The 24,393-nt window shown below is 42.5% G+C and overlaps 1 protein-coding gene across 2 annotated transcripts; it reads right to left on the bottom strand.

Annotated features, from left to right (window-relative positions):
- Window positions 1–334: 334 nt before the first annotated feature.
- On the bottom strand, window positions 335–24,040 carry zgc:165507 (uncharacterized protein LOC561188 homolog). 2 transcript variants are annotated; one of them, XM_017493712.3, is made up of 5 exons: window positions 23,822–24,040; window positions 8,747–8,975; window positions 3,955–4,098; window positions 2,849–3,649; window positions 335–1,970 (listed from the first exon to the last, which is right to left on the bottom strand). In XM_017493712.3, the coding sequence occupies exons 2-5, from the start codon at window positions 8,958–8,960 to the stop codon at window positions 1,711–1,713; spliced, it is 1,419 nt and encodes a 472-aa protein (XP_017349201.1). In that variant the 5' UTR covers window positions 8,961–8,975; window positions 23,822–24,040; the 3' UTR covers window positions 335–1,710. The 2 variants fall into 2 exon arrangements, with proteins under 2 accessions (XP_017349201.1, XP_017349200.1); XM_017493711.3 differs by having other exon boundaries at window positions 336–1,970; window positions 23,771–24,038.
- Window positions 24,041–24,393: the final 353 nt, after the last annotated feature.

Genomic DNA, 24,393 nt, shown 5'->3' on the forward strand with positions numbered 1-24,393 from the left:
GAATACAGTAGAACACCACTGGGAGGTGGTAGAACTGGAGATTCGCAGCATTAAAATCTGCAGGAATTGTGTAATGTGATCATGTCACCATGGAGCAGAATCTCAAAAGGAATGTTTGCAACATTTTGTGGAATCCATGCCAGGAAGAATTGAGGCTGTTTGAGAGCAAATGGAGGCCCTGCCCAGTATGAGTATATACTAATAAAGTGCTTGTGAATGTATTATTTAACAGCACAATCCCATGAAGTATTTACTTATTCTTATACAACCCAATGGGAATTCTTTTCATGTGTTAATTTTATCTTTTCTTTCTTTTTTTAATGAAATTGAACAAGCAACATTTTCCCTTTTTTGGTTGTTCATTTATACGTTTATTCATTTGTGTAGCCCATTTATCAAAGCATATTGCAATTGAAAGTTAAGGCCTTTGCTTAAATTGCTGGGATTTGAACACATTGATCACAACGTTCTGATCCGTAGCCCGCTAATGTTACACTCTCTGTGGAGACAACATTGGACATACACAACACTGGACCCTCTTTGCAGCCAATATTGGACATTTTCTGAAAGAGATGATTTTAAACAATGTATACACTATGTGTGACTTTGATCCATAGAAAATGTTATACATGATACATTGTTATGGCTTGTGTGGGATTAAAAAGACACAGTACTCAAAAAAGACTCTAGTACTCATGTCCGCCTTTTAAACCAATCCCTGAAGTTGATCGCGAATATTATTCAAGTACACTAAATCTTGCTGCGATGCCCTAATTGATCAATAATAGCTTCATTAGACAAACAACATGTTAAATAATGTCAGATATACTGAAATGTAAATAAACATTATACATTTGTTAATGATCAAGTTGATTAGTAATGCCACATTAATAAATAGTCATTTATATACACATCATATAGGAAGCTCTCTATATACTGGCTTTAGGATATTAGTTGCATTATTTACATTTAAGGCAATACCTAGTAAGTAAATACTTCAGCACATTTACTTAAAAAATAGCACTCCCCATAAAATACGTAATACCAAATGAATTTCCCTGTATATACTGCAGCAGAAAACGAAAGGTTATATACTGTAACATGGATATGTTCTATATGTGATCTTTTTTTATAAGTGTTATAAGGCCCTTGTTAATAACACATGCATAATGATTTACATTCAGTCATGTTATGTTGCCTACATAGATTATAGAGTATAGTGCAGCAGATGTGGGCATGCAGCTCACAGGCGTGTCGCTGGTTACCGCTTGTCAGACTTTTGAGCAAATAAATAAACACAGTGCACAAAAGTCTCAATTTGGCAGAGTTATTTGGGTTTTCTTAAAAAATTCTGCATTGGTGGAAAGAATCTGATCAGTTCCTGAGCTGAAACGTTAATATAATGGCTTTAAAACTGAGTGTTTATTATTGTGGTAACCTGTATATGTGGTATCTGCGGTACAGCTCAGGAGAGCTCTCTTTCTGACTGACTAAACACAACTGTCTAAACCATTCAACTCTCATACGCTCCACCATTCATATTTATTGACTTCCATCTAAATGCGTTATTCAAACACTATTCTACTGGTCCCCTCACAGCAATCGTGTTTTGCTCTGGCAGTTGCAAGTTGCTTCACCCCAGCATGACAATCTCTGCTTCTGCTGTGGACATATGCCTGGGGTGTAGCCCAGATCATATTTGGAGGAAGTTTAAATGTTTGTTTCTCTCTGCACAGCATCTTCCACTTTCCCACAGAGTTCCTCGGATGCCTGTCCATTTTCTGTACTATTGGGTCCCTTGTCAGGCTCTTCAAGTTCTGCTTGCTTGTACGTCTCCTGCTTGCGTTCTTTCTCCAGCAGACGGTAGTTGATGAAGTTGCCGATGAAGAGCCAGATGCTGGCAAATATGACCACAGAGCCACAGCATATGTACATGGACTTGTAGTTTTTAGTAATATCCACTAGTTTCCCTGTAAGGCAACAACGGTAAAATATAATGTTATTGCTTAAGCACTGAATGAGTTGAGTATGATAGTACTTAGACATTTCTGGAAAATTTGTATTAAATAACAAACACACATAGTACTCATTTACTACTGGGATTTTGGACTGAACGCATAGCATCCTTGGTGTTGTTGTGATGGTGATAGAAGACTTTACTACAGTGCCCTCCACTAATATTGGCACCCTTGTTAAATATGAGCAAAGAAGGCTGTGAAGATTTGTCTTCATTGTTTAACCTTTTGAACTTTTGTTCAAAGAATTCACAAAAATACTCTGCTCTCCTGGAGCGTGGACCGCCAGCATGGACCTCGAAATGTGAAGGATCTGGAGAGATTCTGTATGGAGGAACGCTCTCAGATCCCTCGCCATGTATTCTCCAACCTCATCAGCGTTATAGGAGAAGACTCAGAGCTGTTATTGTGGCAAAAAGGGGTAGCACAAAGTATTGACTAAAAAGGTGCCAATAATTGCTGCACACCTATATTTAACAAAGATTTCTTTTTTAAATAAACCTGTGTTTTGTTTGCAATTGTTTGATATCCATGAGAGCAGAGTATTTTTGTGAATTCTTTGAACAAAAGATCAAAAGGTTAAACAATAAAGACAATTTTTCACAGCCTTCTTTGCTCATATTTACCAAGGGTGCCAATATTAGTGCAGGGCACCGTATATGGGTGTCATGGTCAGGTATCCACATACTTTTGGCCGTGTAGTGTACAACTGGGTGTGTGCAATGTACAGGTTAGGCTTTGTCATTTGCACTTACATAGGATTTGTTGCAGCCCTTAGTGATAATTACAAACACTCTCACTTTTGGCTAATAAGCAAACATGTCATGTCTTACCTGCCAGAGGTGGTCCAATAAGCACAGGGCAGCACTCAACGATGGTGGTGAGGCCCACGGCGCTTGAGAACCTCTGAGGTCCTACCAGGTCCATGAGTGTCTCAAAGAGCACAGCGCTCACCATGCCGAAGGCAAACCCAAAGAACACAGAGTACACCACCATGCCAGTGTAGGTCTGAACCAGTGGGCACAGTACGTGGCATACGCCATTATAGAAGACAGCAAAGCTAAAGAAGTACTGGATCTTTGGCCGCACCCAACGTGTGTTGGCCACCATTCCCATAGATGGTCGAGCAAACATGTCCACAAAAGCCAAGATGGAGAGTAGGAAGGCTGCTGAGTACTCATCTACACCACTGTCCCTGGCATATGGAGAAAGGAACACAATGGGGGCGAAGAAGCCTACAAACATAATGCAATTTCCTGACAGGTAGATGAGGAAGCCCCGGTGCTTGAAGAGTGACAAGTCAAGATATTTGTTGACAGTCTGCCACACTGTAGGCTTCACCGTCTTAGCAGCTGGAACCTCTTCATCATTTTTAGCATCATTCTTTGTCAAAGGTTGGGGAAGTGGCCTCATAAGGGATCCGGCCACGCAGCAGTTGAGCAGAAGCCCTCCGAGAATAAAGAAACTGCCTCTCCAGCCATAAGCGTTGATGAGGTACTGGTTTAAGGGAGCTAGGGTGCTTAAAAAGACAGGGCTTCCTGCCATGGCCAAGCCATTAGCTATGGGACGCTTTTTGTAAAAGTACTTCCCGATCATCGTCAAAGCTGGCTGGAGGTTGAAGGCAAGACCAAAACCTTTGGGAGGACGTACGTGTTAGTGCGGAAATTAATATCACAGTGAACCAGTAAACATTTCAATTCTAATCATCCTAATCATGTCCTCATCGTGCTATAATTTGGGAGTCAAGTCGCTTGTTGAATTGATTGTTTAGTTCAGCTTAGGGGTTAATTGTCCTTTTCATGATTGTCATGCCTTGTCATCTAATCTGTCTGGTCTTACCACTGTTATTGCTACTGCTGTTGTTGTTGGCATATTGTTGTTCAAATAATACAAATATATTTTGCATAGTTATTACTGTATGTAATTAATATCCACTCACCTCCAATCACTCCGATGCAGATGTACAGCTGAAGGACACTGTTACAAAATGAGGCAGCGATCATGCCGATGGAACACAGGAATCCACCCACTATCATTACTGGCCGACTGCCATATGTGTTTACGAGGATACTGCTTATAGGGCCTGAAATAGAGGATAGAACAATTAAGAAGGGAATATCTGTCAGACTGTCATATCTGTAACATTGCATCTAAGAATATGAATGCCAGAACAACATGCAGTGTTAGTGTTAGTGCAGGGTTAGTTCTCATTAGTCTTTAAAAATCGATGAGCCTATAGCTCCTGAAACAGATATAACTTAGTAATTAAACTGTCAAGTTCCAAAATAAAGACACAAGGGGACGAGGGATTGTTAAATGTCCAGTAGGACTTCAATCACTATTCAACAAAATTTAATAATAAAAATAGTTAGCAAGGAATTTCACTATATATTACTTGGTCTATGTTATGAAGCATGCTGGGGTACACATTATGTCACTTCACTGCGCCACAAGTAGCAAGGCTATTGGAATCAATCTGAGGCGGCTCCACACACCGAAAAATCATTCCCTTTGCACAAACACAGTAAGCAAAAGTAATTAACCATCAGAGTGTTTCAGATAACCAGACAGACAGGCTTTTATTTTGGCTTTTAGTTTGAATTTGGCTGATAGGAAATTAAACAAATCAGGACTTGAAATAAAGATACGCCCCTCTCCCGATTCATTAACGCGATTGGTTATCAAAATAATCATTAGTTGCAGCCCTAGTGTATAGTAAGCAGTGTTAAAATAAATAAATAAATAAGCACGGCTGTATATGGTCTACAATTAAAAGAGGGCAAAATTATTAGGATGGGTTTTAAACTGGATTAAAAAAGAAAAGAGGAAGAAAAAGAAAAGACAGCACGATTTTATCACAGTGTTAACAAGTCGGTTCTTCAACAACATAAGAAGTAGGATTAAGTGAGTGGGAATTTAAAACATGTATGTCTCAAAAGACCAGTCCTAAATTCTTCATGGGCAGAAACTGATGAATCTCAGGAGGCAGCAGTGCAGATCTCTGTAGAACAGTGACACCCCAATACTAAAGTTATTTTTGGTGTGAAATATTTCAATCTAATTAGCTGTCTAAAAAAGTTGCCTTTGAATAGTAGTCAAATACTCGTCATGTAGTATCTAATTGGAAGCAGAAAACGAACATGTTCGGTTTCGCTTTGTCCTCGGTTGACTGCCGATCGCAAAAACAAAATCCTGCTTTACGCAAACAGTTGTTTGCTATTCACTAAATAACACTGAAAAAACAACAACGCTGCATTATTCTTCAATGAGATAAACCGACATGTTTATTATTATTTGCAGGAAACTAACAATGATAGAGGACTGTAAGTGAGTCAGTGTTGAGTTGTCCTCCTTAAGAGATGGCAATTGGGTGCATACGTACTGTTTATAAAACTGAGTGAAAAACAAAATACCATGAGAATGAACTATCCAAACGAAATACAATAAGGTTTAGCTGTCCTAGGTATGGTATCTTCTGTATAGTTACCCACACGATTTCTGTAAAATACACTTAAAACTGAACATGTTAGAATAATAATAAAAGAGTGCTACTACCCCAAGGAGTGCCTTGATACATGTTAATACCTATTCAGGAAAATGTGCTATTTGAAATCAGGTTAGATGGGCTGCTGATTCACTTAATTTGCCCCACATATATTTCACCTATCAGGAACTCCTTATTAGCATATACAGCAGCTGGAGATTTTCACTGGGACTCAGTAAGGGCAAGAGTTCACTGTGCACTGGGGCACTCAGTGCCTCAAGTGATCCCTGCTTTCAAAGGCTGATAATGTCACAGTTCTTCAGTTTCCAGAGATTGATGATTGAGGTAATGGATGTACTCGTTCACAGCTCCTAAAGATAACTGTCTGGTGCTAAGACTACACATAATTGACTAGATTTGGTGAAATAATCATTAAAACCTTGCACTAAAAATAAGGACGGTAAATGTTATTGTAAGGTGTAGTAGGATGAAGTGCATAAGATCAGCAAGGTATTTATTAAGGGCAGTCCGGTAATTGCAGTCAGCAATACCGGTGGGAGTCAAAGTATAAGCACACACGCTCAACCTAAGGTAATCCATGAACAAAATCAAACCATGGACAAGAGAGAAAACTACGTAAAATGAACAATTCTCAGGAAAACAGGTCTCACCCAGGTGAGAACAATCATGACGCAAGATAGGAAGATAAACCAATGACAAGACAGAGGTGGAGACAGTGCTAGGAGCCAACAGCTCATACAGTACATCTTGAAGTCTATGGGCTTCTTTTTCATTCCTGGGGTCTACAGGCCTAAGCTTCCTTCCAGATCCTACTCTTGCCATTCTCAATCTCACAAGCTCCTACATATGTCCTGTCTCTACTACAATAATATATATCTAGTATATTGCTATAATTATCACTAATTTATATATCCATCCATCCATTTTCTATACCGCTTATCCTACAGGGTCACGGGGAACCTGGAGCCTATCCCAGGGAGCATCGGGCAGAAGGCGGGGTACACCCTGGACAGGGCGCCAATCCATCGCAGGGCACGTTCTATTTCTAATCACGTACACATCCACACACCCATTTATACACTACGGACACGCCAGTCAGACTACCATGCATGTCTTTGGACTGGGGGAGGAAACCGGAGTACCCGGAGGAAACCCCCGCAGCACGGGGAGAACACGCAAACTCCTCACACGAACATGCTAACCACTGAGCCACTGTGTGCCTGACCTTAACTTATATTCATCTAAACCAGTAGGCCTAAACTAATTGATATAAAAATGACTTATGAATCCCAGTACTGACCAGAGGTCTTGGTTTCTGTCATGTTTAATTTTTTCTATTGGCATCCTAAGGATTTTATCTTGTAACTGTTGGCTTTGCCGTTTTCCGTGATAACTACACATACATCCAAACTCTGTAGGGTAAATTATGAGGGATTGAAGCTTGACCTGCCAGAATAGTCCTGATTGATTTAGGTTAAAACAGGACAGAAGAGTTAACTGCTTTTGAGTAATGTCCTCTCAGTACAAATCTTATCAAAGATAGTGAACAAGGAGGCCATTTTAAATAAAGATGAATCATTCAAATTAAAGATGACAGAAATGAAAAATAATGATACTTGTCAAAAAAAAAGATTTGTTTCAGTTGAATACTTTTTTGCCCATTCTCCTGAAGAGTGCCAATAATTCTAGACTGACCTTCACAGCCAGAAAGAAACTAGATACAACAACAGGGACAGCCAATCTCTGCAGTGGTCACTTGAGTAACTGCCTTCTGTGGCAGGAGGTCAGTGAACAGCGTCACACCTGGATGATTTCATTATGAATGAGGTAACAAGTCAATGCATGTGAGACAACAGCTCACTCGGCCCTTGCTTTTTGAAACGCATGATCAATAGCCAAGACTAGCATATTTGCATTACCTGACTCGTTGCACAGTGATGCACTGGTATATTTTAAACATTAGGCCAAGCCTGTTGCCTGGTGATATTCTGGATGCACAACAGTGCCAGCGCCTGTCTGGCACAAAACTGTCCATTATTAATAGGAATCTATAATGAAACTGACACGTTGGACCTTCTTTACGCAATATAACTATGGTTACAGGCTATAAGTTCAACATGGAGCATGGAGCATGGAGTATTCCTATTTCTATAACATCCTGTGCTTTTTGGCCGTAGATCTTCTGTGAGTTTATATAACTCAAAGAAATTGGGGTGTTGGAAAAGAACTGTAAAGCTTGAATGTGTTCAGTGCTTGATCAAGTCTTATAAACTAACACAAAAATACATCAAATGTTTGCCAAACAAGACCTTTATTCCATCCTTGCATCACGGCAACTACTTAATAAAAAGTTGAATAAACTTAGGCGATACAGATGGCAGGAAATAATAATAATATTAACTCAGGAGTAAATAAGGTATACGTATTGTATGAAGGCATGTGCTTATTGTGTATTGGCTATACAAGTCTTAAAGAACTATTGTTCATCATTTTTCTCCTGGCAGCATTCTTTAGCAAATCCTTTTAACTTTCTGTCAACATCTTGATGGTAGGAAACACTACATCGATGAAACCCAATGCGACACAAACACATGTGCATTGTGTATTTCTGACAAGAACGTCAGGCTCAGATTCCTATGTGGCTCACCCAAAAGAGGGGAAACCTCCTCAGCAAGCCACACTTTAACCTCATGGTCACTGTTTCAAATCCAGCACGCTGTACTACCAAGCTGAAACAACAAACATCATACCACTGTCCAATTACTAACAGATAGCACCATATGTATATAAAAGAAGAGATCACATGAGTACTTAATGTTCACCAGTGGGTCAATCTTTTGAGAGAAACCATTTAGGACCAACAAAAGGGGCCTTTAGGACTTTCTATGTCACACAGAAGACCGTTAAAGTGGTCAAAAAAATCTTCAAAATGGGACGTTGGTCCAAAACCAATGCTGTTGTCAGTTGTCAGTGTAGAGTTCAAGTCTAGCTTTCAATTTGATGTTTTTTTTTATTTACCACAAATCATTGGATTGCTGGAACGTGATAAACAAACTGCTTTAGGTGTCAGCCCATTACAACCATACAGACTCGTGGACAAAAGGAAAACCTGCATGGCCAAGCTTGTCCTCAGAATTCACCCCTGTCATTTTTCCCTCCCACTTTTCCCTGTTTTTTTTTTTGTTGTTGTTGTTATTGTTGTAGTTTTTTTTTTTTTTTTTTTTACCTCCGGCATACATGACGGCCAGCATGATGGAGGAGATCCAGGCAACTTCACTATATGATGCGTCAAAAATTTTCTGAATGTCCTTGAAGAAAACAGTCGTGGCTTTGGGGAAAGCGTAGGAGAAGCCGATGGAGATGAAGGCTCCACAAACCACGACCCAGCCCCAGCCTCCATCCGGAGGGGGCACAGCATGAGCTCCAGCAGGGGGCGGCATTGTGAAAGTCTTTTCCTATAAGATAGAGAAGAAGAGAAGAAGAACGTAACATGTAACATAAGAATTTTCTTCATGTTCATACATACCGTAGCAGTCTGTACAAAACTAGACCATGTCACAGTTTTTGCAGCTTTGGCTTTATACTCAAACACACTATACTTGCCAAGACAGTGACTATTATGTTAAAATATTCTTACGTTTTTTAACTGTCTTGTGCATGGACTAAGCATGCAGCCAAACACAATGGGACAAGAGTATGAACAGTCAATTGTGCAGTTATATAGGGTTTTTAAAATGCCTAAAATTACAAAAGTCTATGATTACTACACAGTTCTCCTTAAATATAGTACCCTGCAATTAAAGCTGATTTTCTGCCAAAACAACAACCGTCATTGGCCAACTGCTTATGAGCTGCACTGTAACTGAGCAGTGTGTGTGTGTGTGTGTGTGTGTGTGTGTGTGTGTGTGCGTGTGTATGTGTTTGTGCCGTAAATTATAACACTCTACTCATTTTACATTTTACACAATGGTTTCACAGACTGGTACACTACATGGCCTAAAGTATGTGGAAACCTGACCATCACACCCATATATGGTTCTTCCTCAAACTGTTGCCAAATATCGAATGTCTTTGTATGCTGTCGCATTACGATTTCCTTTCCCTGGATCTAAAAGGACCAAACCTGTTCCAGAATCACAATGCCCCTGTGTGCAAAATGAACTCCGTGAAGACATGGTTCGCCAAGGCCAGAGTGGAAGAAATCGAGTGTCCTGCACAGAGCCCTGACCTCATCCCCACTGAACACCTTTGGTATGAACTGCAACACTGACTGCACCCCAGACCTCCTCACCCAACATCAGTGGCCAGTCTCTTGTACTCTTATAGCTGAATGAGTCCCCTGTCCAAAGTGGAAAGCCTTCTCATAAGAGTCTGTTATAGCAGCAAAGCTGGAACAACTCAATATTAATACCTATGGTTACAGAAAGGGATGTTCAATAACCAGGTGTCCACATACTTTTGGTTGTATAGTGTATCACACTTTTATTAAAAGTGTGCAATAAAGATCCATATTCACTGGTAATTATAAGCATAAAAATGTCTGCTAGAAGCATTTTGATATGAAATCTGTCATGAAACAGTTTTACTATTCTATTATTTCTATCCAGTTGGGCAGAAGACATAACCACCTAGTGGCGGAAGAATAAACATTGAGACTCGGTGTCTAGGAAAATCCTGTTGGCTTGGTAAGAAGGCAAAACATACTGTAAGTTGAACACGTCTAGTAAACCAAGGAGGTTTATGGAACTGTTTTATGCTCATATGCTCAACAGTAAACAAATAGACATCTAAATAAATCAAAACTAATCCAAATGATGGCATTTCATCTAGAGTAGTAGTATTGCGTGCCAGGATTTTGTGTCATTCAGAATCATTCATTCAAGAATTGACCCTCATTCAGTTAATCAATCTCTGAAATATCCGAGACATTTCACGGCACTAAACATTATCTCAGGTTGTGTACTCGCTGTCATTTTCGCCACAACTTTCCTAACTGTAGCTTAGCAGTTATCAGTATTAGCTCAGTAACAATATGTCTCACCAAGAACTGATTCGACAGAGAGGGAATTCAGGAAAAGGGTGAATGCTTCTATTATGGTAGAGCTGTTATCTGTCACAATGAATCTCACTTTTTGTTCCAATAATATTCTCACACTCTGCAAATGTTGCCAGCTGTATGTCTCTCTGTAAAACAGTGACTCAATGTAGCATCCTGTCATGCAGTCGCTGCAGGATTTCAGAAACGAACACAAACTCAAGCAAACTCTGTAATATTCCGAGGAGCTTGCAATTTTTCAAAATTAAAGCGGATTCTCTGCAGATTTGGGCCGAGACGTGTCATGTGACGTCATCACGACGCACGTCCAGCTAAAAACCCTCTTCGATTCATATGCGTCGAACATGAGTACAGCTAAAAGGTCTCATTTACCAACAAACATCACTGCGAAAGACCGTGCAAAACAATTTCGTGCAATTGCAATTTTTCCAATTCATGTAGTGTTCCTTAAAAAAAAAAAGCACAAAGCAAGTTACATCGCAAATTTTGAAAAAAGCCACAGCGAAATAAAGCATTTCTGGCCGCAACAATCACAAAGAAAACTGTGAAATCCTGTATGGACTGGTCATGTAATATTTGCAATGAAATGCTCTGTCAGGCATGATATAAATATCATAGATTGCACACTCATATATATGTTTGTATGCATGTATCATTCGAAATTTTTTAAAAACATATGGGAAAAATTCATTGTCAGTGTAAAGTTCACAGCATGCTTTACACATTCTGACTCCACGGCTATGTATCTATACAATCTGACGTTCCCGTGTACATAATCTGTAGGATTTCATGAATAATTTCCAGAATGTCTGTATAAATTTACACAACTACTAATCGAGCGAGGCATAATGACACATTATTCAAAAACAGTGAGACGTCCTGTTGTGTGAAAGATGGTTGGAAAGCTCTGACCTGCTGCATGCAATGGCATCTGGTCAACCAGGATTTGTACCTGTACCTCAAACAGAGACATAAATGAACGTGACATGTCTCTTAGCACCCATTGAGATGACTGTCATATCAAGTGAACGATAAGCCCCGCTTTAAAGGAATAAATCACATTGCGTCCAGTCTCTATGGCTACAAACCTGGGCCAATTGTAGTCTAACAACACATGACTAGTTGTGATTGCAGAGTGTTGAACAAAGCTCAAGTGGCTGCTCTTGTTACCTGATACTCCCAACTGAAGAAATAATTCAAACCTGAAGATTAAGCAATAGGCAAGGAGTTCAGGTTGGCACCGGCTTAACTGAGGAATTACATGAGGATGCGTTAGATAAGTACATAGTGGGATAGTAATGCAATAACCTGTGATCGAGAGGAAAGTGTGCTCATACCTGTGTATACAAGAAGCGTTAAGGAGAAGTGACAGACAGTTAATTACCTATTGTGTGACCTATTGTGTGAAATGTGTGACCAAGAGCTCTTTTGTGTGTGTACATAGTGGCTATCATCCATCAAGGTCAAATACAACGTGGAGATTGGAATAGTGCCTGGACCCATTTAGTGGATAGTGCGTCATGCATTTTTAATGAACTCTGTGCATATAGTTGCTTCTGCTTCACACATTTCTAATGAAGCCCAGGCGAGCTGTGAGAGTTTTACCAAAAAAAAAAAAAAAACGTGTGAAAAGTCCACAAGGTGTGCACCAAGTATCTGGCACCAAGACATTAGCAGCAGATCCTCCATGGATCAGACATGTTTGTCCAGCATATCCCACAGATGCTTGATCGGATTGAGATCTGGGGAATTTGAAGGCCAAGTCAACACCCTGTCAATAGGTGCAAATGTAAGGAGATAATCAATGTTATTCACTTCACCTGTCAGTGGTTTTAATGTTTTGGTTGATGGGTCTAGCTTGAACACAATCACTGCGGGTCTTGAAAACGTGATCCTGTTTGTTTAACTTTCTGTTGGCGATTTCACAATCTCAGCTGAAGGATAAGGGCGACCGTGCCTATATAGTGTATGCACCAAGGTTGTTGAACAGCCACCGAGTGTACAGGCGTGCTTCCTGTATCGCCGGTTTTTAAATCAAGACTGACATACTTTTAAACATTAGCATTTTATGCTGAGGAATAATCCGGGAAGTTAACTGCGGTGTACGTCCGTACGGATAGTGGATATAGTAAAAGCATCAACGAGTAATGACCATAGATTTTGGTGGGGAAGAGCAACATTAAAAATGACATAACCTCAAATTAAATTAAGTTCAGACGCTATCACACTTGATATGACATAGAGGTGTAATAAAACACTCCGGTCTTGATTCCATTCGGTTCACAATACTGGCTTTGCAATTTGAACAGAATCGGCTCTGTAGCAGCATCATTTTAACTGGAAATAGAGCTCCAAAGTCGACTAAAATGCCTGAGCTCCATGGCCTCTTTCTCGGGCACTGTAGATCGTAGTCGCACAGGGTTAGTGTCATTTGAAATCTTCTGGAGATCTGCTTTTAAAGGTTATAACATGGTTGTGTAACCATATAATCTATAATGTGTGTCATCCATTGTGTTCTGGAGTGCAGATGATTCCCGGTAATCTTGCAGGCTGTCCATGAAAGTGTGAGATCATGTGACATATGGGGGTGCATGGTGACTAAGTGGTTAGCATGTTTGCCGCACACCTCCAGGGTCGGAGGTTTGATTGCCACCTCGGCCCTGAGTGCACATAGATAGCATTCTCTCCCCGTGCTTCATCTAGAGGGGTTTCCTCTAGATACTCCAGTTTCCTCCCAGTCCAAAGACATGCTTTGTAGGCTGATTGTGAATGGGTGTGTGAGCGTGTGTGCTTTGTGATTGGTTGACACCCCTTCCAGAGTGTCTCCCACCTTGTGTCCTGAGTCCCCTGGGATAACCGCATGACCTTGTGTAGGATAAGTGGTACAGAAAATGTATGGATGGATGAACATACTGAGACGGCTAGTGTTGTGCACAAAATGTGCAACTGCATTAGATTACTATTTCAGATGTCCAGCCCAGCTACATGTCAAAAAACACAAAAAAGCTTTAGCACTGGAAATGGGAGGCAGGTTTTTCTGCTTTTTCTCAGAATTTGTGTGGGAAACAAATCCACTGTGGTGCACACGCATTTCTAATGTATAGACAGTATCCATTCCATAATCTCCCTTCTCTCCCAAGCTTTGCAATTTTCAGTACAACATAGACATACTCTGCACTTACACTTGCCGTTGTTTGCAGAAATGTATTAGATTTTGTTTGCGATAAAACAAGATCTCGGGGCCTGCAGAATATATTTAAACTAGTCCAATTTGGTGTAAAAAAAAAAAAAAGGCATGACCCTGGCACCCCTCGCATTAACCCTTCTCCTGTCCATTGCTTAAAATGTTCATTGAGCAAGCATGGGGCAGTATGATTCGTGCCCCAGTGGGCCTCCATTAGTTGCAGTTCCCATTTAGACCACTATGTGCAATAATAACTTTGTAGAGCTAAATGGGCCACTTAGCATATTGCCAATATTTTAAAAAATTCATTGGTCACTCAAAAGAGGATATAAGTATTTCAACAGAATTTAAAATGCATGAATGATATCAAATCATTAACATGAGATTAACATTTGCTGAATAGCAGGGCCTCATGAATCTACTCCCTTCAAAATGAATATAAAACAACAATGATCTATCACAGATACTAGATATAGAAAAAGATTCCAAAGAGTTTAAGGAGACCATCAACAGTAAAACGACAGTCACAAAGACACTCTATCAAAAAGTGCAAGAAAAAGAATTGAAAATACTGTTGAAGGGGTTTATAAAGATTCAAAACAAACAGCAGGAGAACTAAATAAAATCTTTAGGGGAAAATCTACATTTATATCACATTTATAAACATAACATTTATAAAATATCATTTTGGTTGTTTTACTATAAAACATTAACGCGCTTTATGATTGTTTCTTTTACTAACTAAAGTGAAGCCAATCTTGCATCTCACCAGTCTTGTGATTTCATTATTTTCTGCCTAGAGTAAAATAAAAATAAAAAATCACTACATACATGAAGCAAGTCATCTTTTGTAGAGAGCTCAACATTTTTGGCTCCCAACTGGGATTGTAATGCCTGGATGATTAAAAGCAACAATCTTACACACACAGTGCCCTCCACTAATATTGGCACCTGTCACGTATTAGGAAGCTCTGGACTCCACTTCCCATCAGCCACTGCACTGCACTACATGTCACATGACCACCTGCACCTGATTCACGTTTTGGTTAATGAGCACTCATGGGTATATATAGTCCTTGTCTGCACTATTAGCTTGTCTTTCGTTGTCTTAGACTCCCGTTGTGCATGTCTCGATGTTTGTTTCTTGCCACAGTGTGTTTAGTCAAGTTTTCATAGTGTATTTGTTTCTTAGTACGTTTCTTTAAATAAATGTCCTTATCTGCATCTGCATCTGTGTCTGCATCTGCTTCTGGCTCAACCATCCGAACCGTGACAGAACGAAAGACCAACAATCAGAAGCAGCAGATCGCCTCCACGATGGAAGCAGCAGGAGAACGGAGGGGACGCAGAACCCGGAGGTCGACGCCAACCGTCCCCGCTATAGACTCCGTCCACTTCCCACAATGGACATTTATGGAGCTTCCGGACCCATTTGACGGATTTTTCGGTGCCCCAGAGTATTTCCTGGTGGACTGTCAATACTATTTCGCCAGCCTGTTAGACCCTAAGCCAGAGGAGAAGCAATGGCTCCGATTTATGTGGTCCCGGTTCTTTGGACCGGCCCGTCAATGGGTGCAGCTCAAACTGGAGAAGCACTGTAGGAACCTGGACGGTGTAGAACAGTTTGTGGGGGATTTCATGTCGCGATTCGGGAGCCCGGAGGCGAAGGAGGAGCTAGAACAACTTCTCAGGGGTGTGAGTCTGGAAGGCGAACCTGCCCTGCCGTTTACCCACTACTACAGGCAACGTCATACAGAGCTCAACCCTGAGATCCAAGCCAAGCCTCCAGTCAGGAAAGTCCAAGTCCCAGTCAAGTCTCATGTCCCTGATGTCCAAGTCCCAGTCAAGTCTCATGTCCCTGATGTCCAAGTCCCAGTCAAGTCTGAAGTCCCTAAGGTCCCAGTCAAGTCTGAAGTCCCTAAGGTCCCAGTCAAGTCTGAAGTCCCTAAGGTCCCAGTCAAGTCTCACGTCCCTGAGCGCCAGGTCAAGTCTCACGTCCCTGAGCGCCAGGTCAAGTCTCACGTCCCTGAGCGCCAGGTCAAGTCTCACGTCCCTGAGCGCCAGGTCAAGTCTCACGTCCCTGAGCGCCAGGTCCAGCCTCCAGTCCCTGAGCGCCAGGTCCAGCCTCCAGTCCCTGAGCGCCAGGTCCAGCCTCCAGTCCCTGAGCTCCAGGTCCAGCCTCCAGTCCCTGAGCTCCAGGTCCAGCCTCCAGTCCCTGAGCTCCAGGTCCAGCCTCCAGTCCCTGAGCTCCAGGTCCAGCCTCCAGTCCCTGAGCTCCAGGTCCAGCCTCCAGTCCCTGAGCTCCAGGTCCAGCCTCCAGTCCCTGAGCTCCAGGTCCAGCCTCCAGTCCCTGAGCTCCAGGTCCAGCCTCCAGTCCCTGAGCTCCAGGTCCAGCCTCCAGTCCCTGAGCTCCAGGTCCAGCCTCCAGTCCCTGAGCTCCAGGTCCAGCCTCCAGTCCCTGAGCTCCAGGTCCAGCCTCCAGTCCCTGAGCTCCAGGTCCAGCCTCCAGTCCCTGAGCTCCAGGTCCAGCCTCCAGTCCCTGAGCTCCAGGTCCAGCCTCCAGTCCCTGAGCTCCAGGTCCAGCCTCCAGTCCCTGAGCTCCAGGTCCAGCCTCCAGTCCCTGAGCTCCAGGTCCAGCCTCCAGTCCCTGAGCTCCAGGTCCAGCCTCCAGTCCCTGAGCTCCAGGTCCAGCCTCCAGTCCCTGAGCTCCAGGTCCAGCCTCCAGTCCCTGAGCTCCAGGTCCAGCCTCCAGTCCCTGAGCTCCAGGTCCAGCCTCCAGTCCCTGAGCTCCAGGTCCAGCCTCCAGTCCCTGAGCTCCAGGTCCAGCCTCCAGTCCCTGAGCTCCAGGTCCAGCCTCCCGTCAGGAAGGTCCAAGCCAAACCTCGTGTCCCTGAGGTCACATTCAGGCCGACTGACCCAAATGACCAAACGCTGCTCACACCCAAGTCTACCAACCCGGTCGCCCAAGTTCAGTCCACGCACAAGTCTGCCGACACGCACCGCCAAGCTCCGCTCACGCCACAGTCCGCCGACACGCACCGCCAAGCTCCGCTCACGCCACAGTCCGCCGACACGCACCGCCAAGCTCCGCTCACGCCACAGTCCGCCGACACGCACCGCCAAGCTCCGCTCACGCCACAGTCCGCCGACACGCATCGCCAAGCTCCGCTCACGCCACAGTCCGCCTTGCGACACAGCCAGCAAAGTAACCTGAGCATCTGGGGCTTTCCACTGCAGGGGAGGCACACCTTGCTGCACAGTTCAGAGGTGAAGGCTGGCCCAGAAATTTTTTTTGGGGGGGCAATGAGAACAGCAGAGCTCCAGCCTGAGGCCTACGGGGAGGTCTCAGCTGTGGAGCTCTCACCTGAGGTCAACATGGTGACCTCAGAGGGACAGGCCAAGGAGGCTGTCCCGCTGCATGCACAGCCGAGGAGGCTGTCCCGCTGCCCTGCTCAGCTGTGGACGTCGCCCAGCCTCCCTGCTCAGCTGTGGACGTCGCCCAGCCTCTCTGCTCAGCTGTGGACGTCGCCCAGCCTCTCTGCTCAGCTGTGGACGTCGCCCAGCCTCCCTGCTCAGCTGTGGACGTCGCCCAGCCTCCCTGCTCAGCTGTGGACGTCGCCCAGCCTCCCTGCTCAGCTGTGGACGTCGCCCAGCCTCCCTGCTCAGCTGTGGACGTCGCCCAGCCTCCCTGCTCAGCTGTGGACGTCGCCCAGCCTCCCTGCTCAGCTGTGGACGTCGCCCAGCCTCCCTGCTCAGCTGTGGACGTCGCCCAGCCTCCCTGCTCAGCTGTGGACGTCGCCCAGCCTCCTTGCTCCATGGCAGATAGCGTTCCCCTCTTCTGCTTCGAGGAGACTCCCGCTCCTCTCCCTGGCCGCACGGAGACCCACGCTCCTCTCCCTGGCCTTACAGGGGACTTCGCGCTGCCTTCTAGTTCAGCTGGGGACGTTGCTCCGCTTTCAGGTGCCGACGAAGACGTCACCCTGCTTCCCTGCTCTGCGGAGTACAGCGCTCTGTTTCCCCGCGCCGTCGAGGACGTCGATCTGCCTTCCTGCTCCGCCGAGTACAGTGCTCTGCCTTCATGTTCCGACGAGGACGTCGCCCTGCTTCCCTGCTCCGCCGAGTACAGTGCTCTGTTTCCCTGTTCCGCCGAGTACAGCACTCTGTTTCCCTGCTCGGCCGAGGTCGTTGCTCTTCTTTCCTGCTCGGCCGAGGATGTCGCTCAGGCTCGCCGTTCAGCTGAGGTCGTCGCTCAGGCTCGCCGTTCAGCTGAGGTCGTCGCTCAGGCTCGCCGTTCAGCTGAGGTCGTCGCTCAGCCCGCTTGCTCCATGGCAACTAGCGTTCCCCCCTTCTGCTTCAAGGAGACCCATGCTCCTCTCCCTGGCCGCACGGGGGACTTCTCTCGGCCTTCCAGTTCAGCTGGGGGCATCGCACCGCTTTCATGCTCTGCCGAGGAAATATTTCAGCCTCCCTGTGCCATTGTAGAAGCCGCCCGGCCTCCTGGTTTTGTGGGGGACATTTTCTCCAGGGGGCCAGGACCACCAGATGGAGGACGTATAATTTTGGGCGCTCCGGGAGTAGCGCCCTTGGGGGAGGGTTCTGTCACGTATTAGGAAGCTCTGGACTCCACTTCCCATCAGCCACTGCACTGCACTACATGTCACATGACCACCTGCACCTGATTCACGTTTTGGTTAATGAGCACTCATGGGTATATATAGTCCTTGTCTGCACTATTAGCTTGTCTTTCGTTGTCTTAGACTTCCGTTGTTCATGTCTTGATGTTTGTTTCTTGCCACAGTGTGTTTAGTCAAGTTTTCATAGTGTATTTGTTTCTTAGTACGTTTCTTTAAATAAATGTCCTTATCTGCATCTGCGTCTGCTTCTGCTTCTGGCTCAACCATCCGAACCGTGACAGCACCCTTGGTAAATATGAGCAAAGAAGGCGGTGAAAAATGGTCTTTATTGTTTAACCTTTTGATCTTTTGTTCAAAACATTCACAAATATTCACTGCTCTCATAGATATTAAACAATTCCCCAAAACTATATATATACATATATATATAATTTTTTTTTTTTGTTTAATATGTGTTCAACAATTATTGGTGCTCCTATGAATTCAAATGAGAAACATATATTTGAAGTACATTCCCATTGATATTTAAAAAAATTTTAGTACACCTGGGTGACTAGGAACAGGAAATTACAATAGATAAAATAACAAAATAGAGCTTTTTGGCACTAAACACCAGAGATGGTTTTGGAGCACACAGAGAGGTAGCCATATGGAAAAGTACCTCATGTCCACGGTTAAATATGGAGGAGGATCTTTAATGTTTTGGGTCTGTTTTTCTGCCAGAGGACCTGGACATTTTGTTAGGATACATGTCATCATGGACTCTATCAAATATCAACAGATATTAACTGAAAACCTGACTGACTCTGCCAGAAAGATTAAAATGGGCCGTGGTTGGATCTTCCAGCAGGACAATGATCCAAAACATACATAAAATATGTAATAGGCAGAATTTTTTTTTGTCATTTTGGACTGTTTCCCAGAATTCAGCCACAATGACATCTGGCAGGTTTTTCCAGATCACCACACATATATCCTGGGGTTGTAATCTGCTGCTTATGAGCTTAAAATATAGAAACTGCAGTATACAGTGTCTGCCACTAATACTGGCACCCTTGATAAATATGAGCAAAGAAGGCTGTGAAAATTTGTCATTATTGTTTAACCTTTTCATCTTTTGTTAAATTCACAAAAATACTCGGGTCTCATGGTCCTCTGGCAGAAAAACAGCCCAAAACATTAAAGATCCTCCTCCATATTTAACTGTGGGCATGAGGTACTTTTCCATATGGCTACCTCTCTGTGTGTGCCAAATCCACCTCTGCTGTTTATTGCCAAAAAGCTCTATTTTGGTTTCATCTGACCATAGAACCCGATCCCATTTGAAGTTCCAGTAGTGTCAGGCAAACTGAACACGCTCGAGTTTGTTTTTGGATGAGAGTAGAGGCTTTTTTCTTGAAACCCTTCCAAACAACTTGTAGTGATGTAGGTAACTTTTTCTTTATTGGAGATTTTCTGACCCCAAGACACAACTTAACTTCTACAATTCTCCAGCTGGGATCCTTGGAGATTTTTTTTGTCACTCGAACCGTCCTCTTCACAGTGTGTTGAGACAATATAGACACGCGTCCAATTCCAGGTTGATTCATAACATTTCCAGTTGACTGGAACTTCTTAATTATTGCCCTGATGGTGGAAATGGGCATTCTCAATGCTTGAGCTATTTTCTTATAGACACTTCCCATTTTGTGAAGCTCAACAACCTTTTGCCACACATCACAGCTATATTCTTTATATACTATTCCTATATATACTTCAAATATATTTTTCTCATATGAATTCATGGGGTGCCAATAATTGTTGCACACCTATATTTACCAAAGATTTTTTTTTAATATATAAACCCAATTATTGCAATTGTTTGAACAAAAGATCAAAAGATTAAACAATAAAAAGATCAAAAGGTTAAACAATAAAGACAATTTTTCACAGTCTTCTTTGCTAATATTTACCAAGGGTGCCAATATTAGTTTAGGGCACTGTATTGTTAATATAACCACCAAGAATTGCAGACCAGTGTAGGTTTTCTTTTTTTATCTTTTGTGTTCCTTAACAATAACCTCAGCAATAACCTTGAGCATTGAAGGTATAACTTTACAAACTGGCTGATTGTTTGCTGCAGTTTTAATATTAACCACAACTTCACCCCGTTTTCTCTCTTGGTCAATAATGCCATGTTGGATTTTAACAATTTCTGCTTAATATCTCCAGTCACCACTGTTCTTGAATAACTTTTAGAATAACTGTGAGTCATGAGGGCTTCAGAGTAAGCTTTGAAGCACTTCATATTTCCCATTTATTTCACTGACTGTTTCCAGGTCTGTGATTGTTATCCAGTAAACTATGCTACACCTGCACCTATAATTGATTGTGTCATCTACCAAAATACTCAATACACATAATATATCATGGATCACATCACAATATTGTTATCTACAACATTTCTATGCTGTAATGTCACTAGATAACGCAATGTCACCCAACAGACTGTTTACATAACTTGGTGCAAGTGTTAGATAGTTGTTAGTCAGCTCACTTAGTCAACCTAATGGGGTTTTTAGCATAATGACAATAAGCAACCATAATGACATAACAAACACTAAACATATCATTTTCAAATACAGTGCCATGATAACATAAAAATCATAATGAAACGTATTTCTGCTATTGAGATTCAATGAAATAACTAAAGGTACAGTAGCACATAAGCAAATATTCTATATTAAGGTTTATTCTGAATTTCCGATATTAAATCCAGATATTAAAAGTAGCTAAACTATTCTCTCTATACAGCCGCAGCTGTTACTGAAGCTATAAATGTTACACGATTAGAAAGGTGAGTTGTCTGACCATTGGCTGACCAAGCATGCATTTTCCTTAATAAATTCTTCGAAATGCAATGTGTTAAGCGTTTAGCCAGCATGTGACTGTGATCCTGAGGTCACCCCCATCCACAGCTGTTGGGCAAACAGTAATTCATTACAAGTCATATCACATGGGTAAGTACTAGGTGAAGTGACCTAGGATCCATCTCTGATGGATTGGATATTCATTGTATATTGACTTTTCATAGTATATTCTCTTATAGCAATAAACTGCCATTTTATGCTTTTCTGACCAGGTCAAAGGTCTTTTCAAGGCTTTTAATGTACCTGTTGAAGACTAAACTACTGTACGCTTCCCACACAAGATTTAGACCAATTATAGAAATCCTTTACACAAGAAACTGATGTCATGTTGCCAAATGAAGTAATATTAATTAAAAAGCATGCATAAAAACCAGAACTAACTGGCATGTTTTTGAGAGGTGTTTTTGAAACCGGGGAACCCGTAGGACACCCGTTCAACGAAACTTCACAGACAATAACCTGACCTCGTGAGCAAACCCCGGACCATGATGCTACCTGCTGAATCCATCATTCCAACTATCCACTTTATGTACTGCTTATCATACACAGGGTTCTGTGTTATCCCAGGGAACTCGGGGCACAAGGCAGTGGACAGCCTGGACAGGGTGCCAACTTATTGCAGGGCATAATCACACACACATTCACATACTTCTGACAATTTAGAGATGCCAATCAGCCTACACTGCATGTCTTTGGACTGGGTGAAGAAACCGGAGTACCCGGAGGAACGAAGAATAATATCCATCCATCCATTTTTAGTACTGCTTAACTACACAGGGTCACATCACCTTGAAGGCTGGGGACAACCTGGATGGGGTGCCAACCAACTGCAGGGCACAATCACACACACAAACATTTACACACTATAGACAATCTGGAAATGCAAATCAGCCTAAGCACGGGGAGAACATGCAAACTGCACACACACGGGGCAGATGGAGGATTCAAACCCCCAACCCGGGAGTGGTTTTCTATTTTTTAGAATGTTCTATTCTATTGCTTGGTATTGTATTATATTGTATCTGGCAACCTGCAGGCAAACCTCTGAAGAACTAATGCATATTGTGAATACTTGTCTAAGGGGAATAGCCTTATAATTGTATAAACTGGGACATTGGTATAGTGAAAAAATATTATTATTTTTCTAATTATATTTATTTTAGAATGACCAAGTGCCACTTGTAGCTGGCCAATGAACAGAAGCAAACTTTAAACGTGTTATTTTTTAGGACACAATGAGAGAAATACAAGTCGATTTTATTTGCCACTCTTGGTCACAGTAAAAGCATCACCTTTGCCATAAACCTTTCTTTCATGATCCGTCAAATCTTTCAAAATAAACTGTTTGTGTTTTAAATACTGCCTTAAATTAGCCTAGAACCTTTGAAACATTTCCTTTTAACGGCATACAAATACCCTCTAAAAATATCGCTTGAGAACGAAAAGTGAACGCAACCAACTGTGCTCTAGTTCCCTACGGCTAATAGTATTTCACACGCTACACATCCACCTGGAGCCATCATCAGTGCTCATAGGCGTGATTATTCACCTGATCATCTCAGCAAGGTGTGCGATACAAAAATAAAGCCGGTCAATAATCAAGGACCTGCTGCTAAATCTAAATTTATGCCATGACATCAGTAAACTCCTCCAGTTCTGATCTCACATAATGCTCATGATCCAAAGACTGCTAATCATTCATTCATTACTTATTCATGAATATTTACTTTTGTGTGTGTGTGTGTGTATATATATATATATATATATATATATATATATATATATATATATATATATATAACCTCTATATGTCACAGTGAGCACTCACTCAAGCTCACATGACTGACACACACACACACACACACAGGTATTAAGTCCACCAGCTGGCCCAAATGGAACATACTCTCTCCTCCTGCCAAACCATCTTATGAAGAGCCCTCCTGACTAAATCCCTGATATTTATAGCACACACTCTCTCTCTCTCTCTCTCTCTCTCTCTCTCACACACACACACACACACACACACACACACACACACAATATATCACGAGTAGACAAGTAGCCTACTTGTATAGGTTAAATAATGCAATATGCAAACCGCACGTGGAAGAAAGTTGAAAGCTGATTGGTGGATGAGAATGATGCAACAGTCCGGTGCTTCTCTGCATCACTGTTAACAGCGCGCGATTGGCGCTGATATAAACCGGATGAAACCAGCTGATATGCTCGTCCCTTAAGAGACTACATATAACCAATGATTCTTAAACTCATCATTATCTCTGGACAAGTCAATGTAAACACACACACACACACACACACACACACATTTCTCTTTTGTGCGCCTTGCACACACACCTCGAAATACCGGGGCATCATCCCGGCTTCTTTTAAACAAAGTATCACTGTGTGGTAATAAAGACACACCGAGACCCATCACCAAGCTTCTCCAAATGAAATATCCGTTTACCTTGTGGGAGGTGTTACGGGTCCGTCCTGTGTCTGATCCTCATGCACTGACCTTGCTCTAGCGTTGCAGTCGCTTTACGCACTGTTTGGACGCGTCCCTCTTGCCAGAGGGCGACACTGACGTCTGCAGCGTAGAGGGGCGGCGTGTGGCGCGCGCGTCTGTGTGTGTGTGTGTGTGTCCACAGAGGCAAAGCAGAAGCTAAACACACTTGCCACGACTGGAATAAAGTGGGTTTGACGGTGGACGTTCGATATTCGCGAACGTTATATTCGATATCCGCGTCACATAAAGTTACATTGTTACATACAACAATACATACTGCATTGTTGTTCACGTTTCTAACTTCTGTAGCAGTTGAAGGGAATGACTTACAGTCATATAAGAAACGTGTAAAGTGTAAACCAAGTGTAAAGTGGATTGAATGGTTTTCTTCAAATAATAGATGTCCTATTAATGAATATATATATATATATATATATATATATATATATATATATATATATATATATATATATATATATATATATATATATACACACACACACACACACACACACACACACAAATATAATATACATACATATATGTGTGTGTGTGTATATATATATATATATATATATATA

The sequence above is a fragment of the Ictalurus punctatus genome, chromosome 19 (genome assembly GCF_001660625.3).
Source record: "Ictalurus punctatus breed USDA103 chromosome 19, Coco_2.0, whole genome shotgun sequence".
NCBI lineage: Eukaryota > Metazoa > Chordata > Actinopteri > Siluriformes > Ictaluridae > Ictalurus > Ictalurus punctatus.

Excerpts from the sequence above, each read along its gene's own strand:
- zgc:165507 (XM_017493712.3), bottom strand. The coding sequence starts at position 8,960 with ATGCCGCCCCCTGCTGGAGCTCATGCTGTGCCCCCTCCGGATGGAGGC. Across the intron at positions 4,099-8,746 it reads GGCCGTCATGTATGCCGGAG|GCCCTATAAGCAGTATCCTC; the intron begins GTAAAAAAAAAA and ends CCTCTATTTCAG. Across the intron at positions 1,971-2,848 it reads TATTGGACCACCTCTGGCAG|GGAAACTAGTGGATATTACT; the intron begins GTAAGACATGAC and ends GTTGCCTTACAG.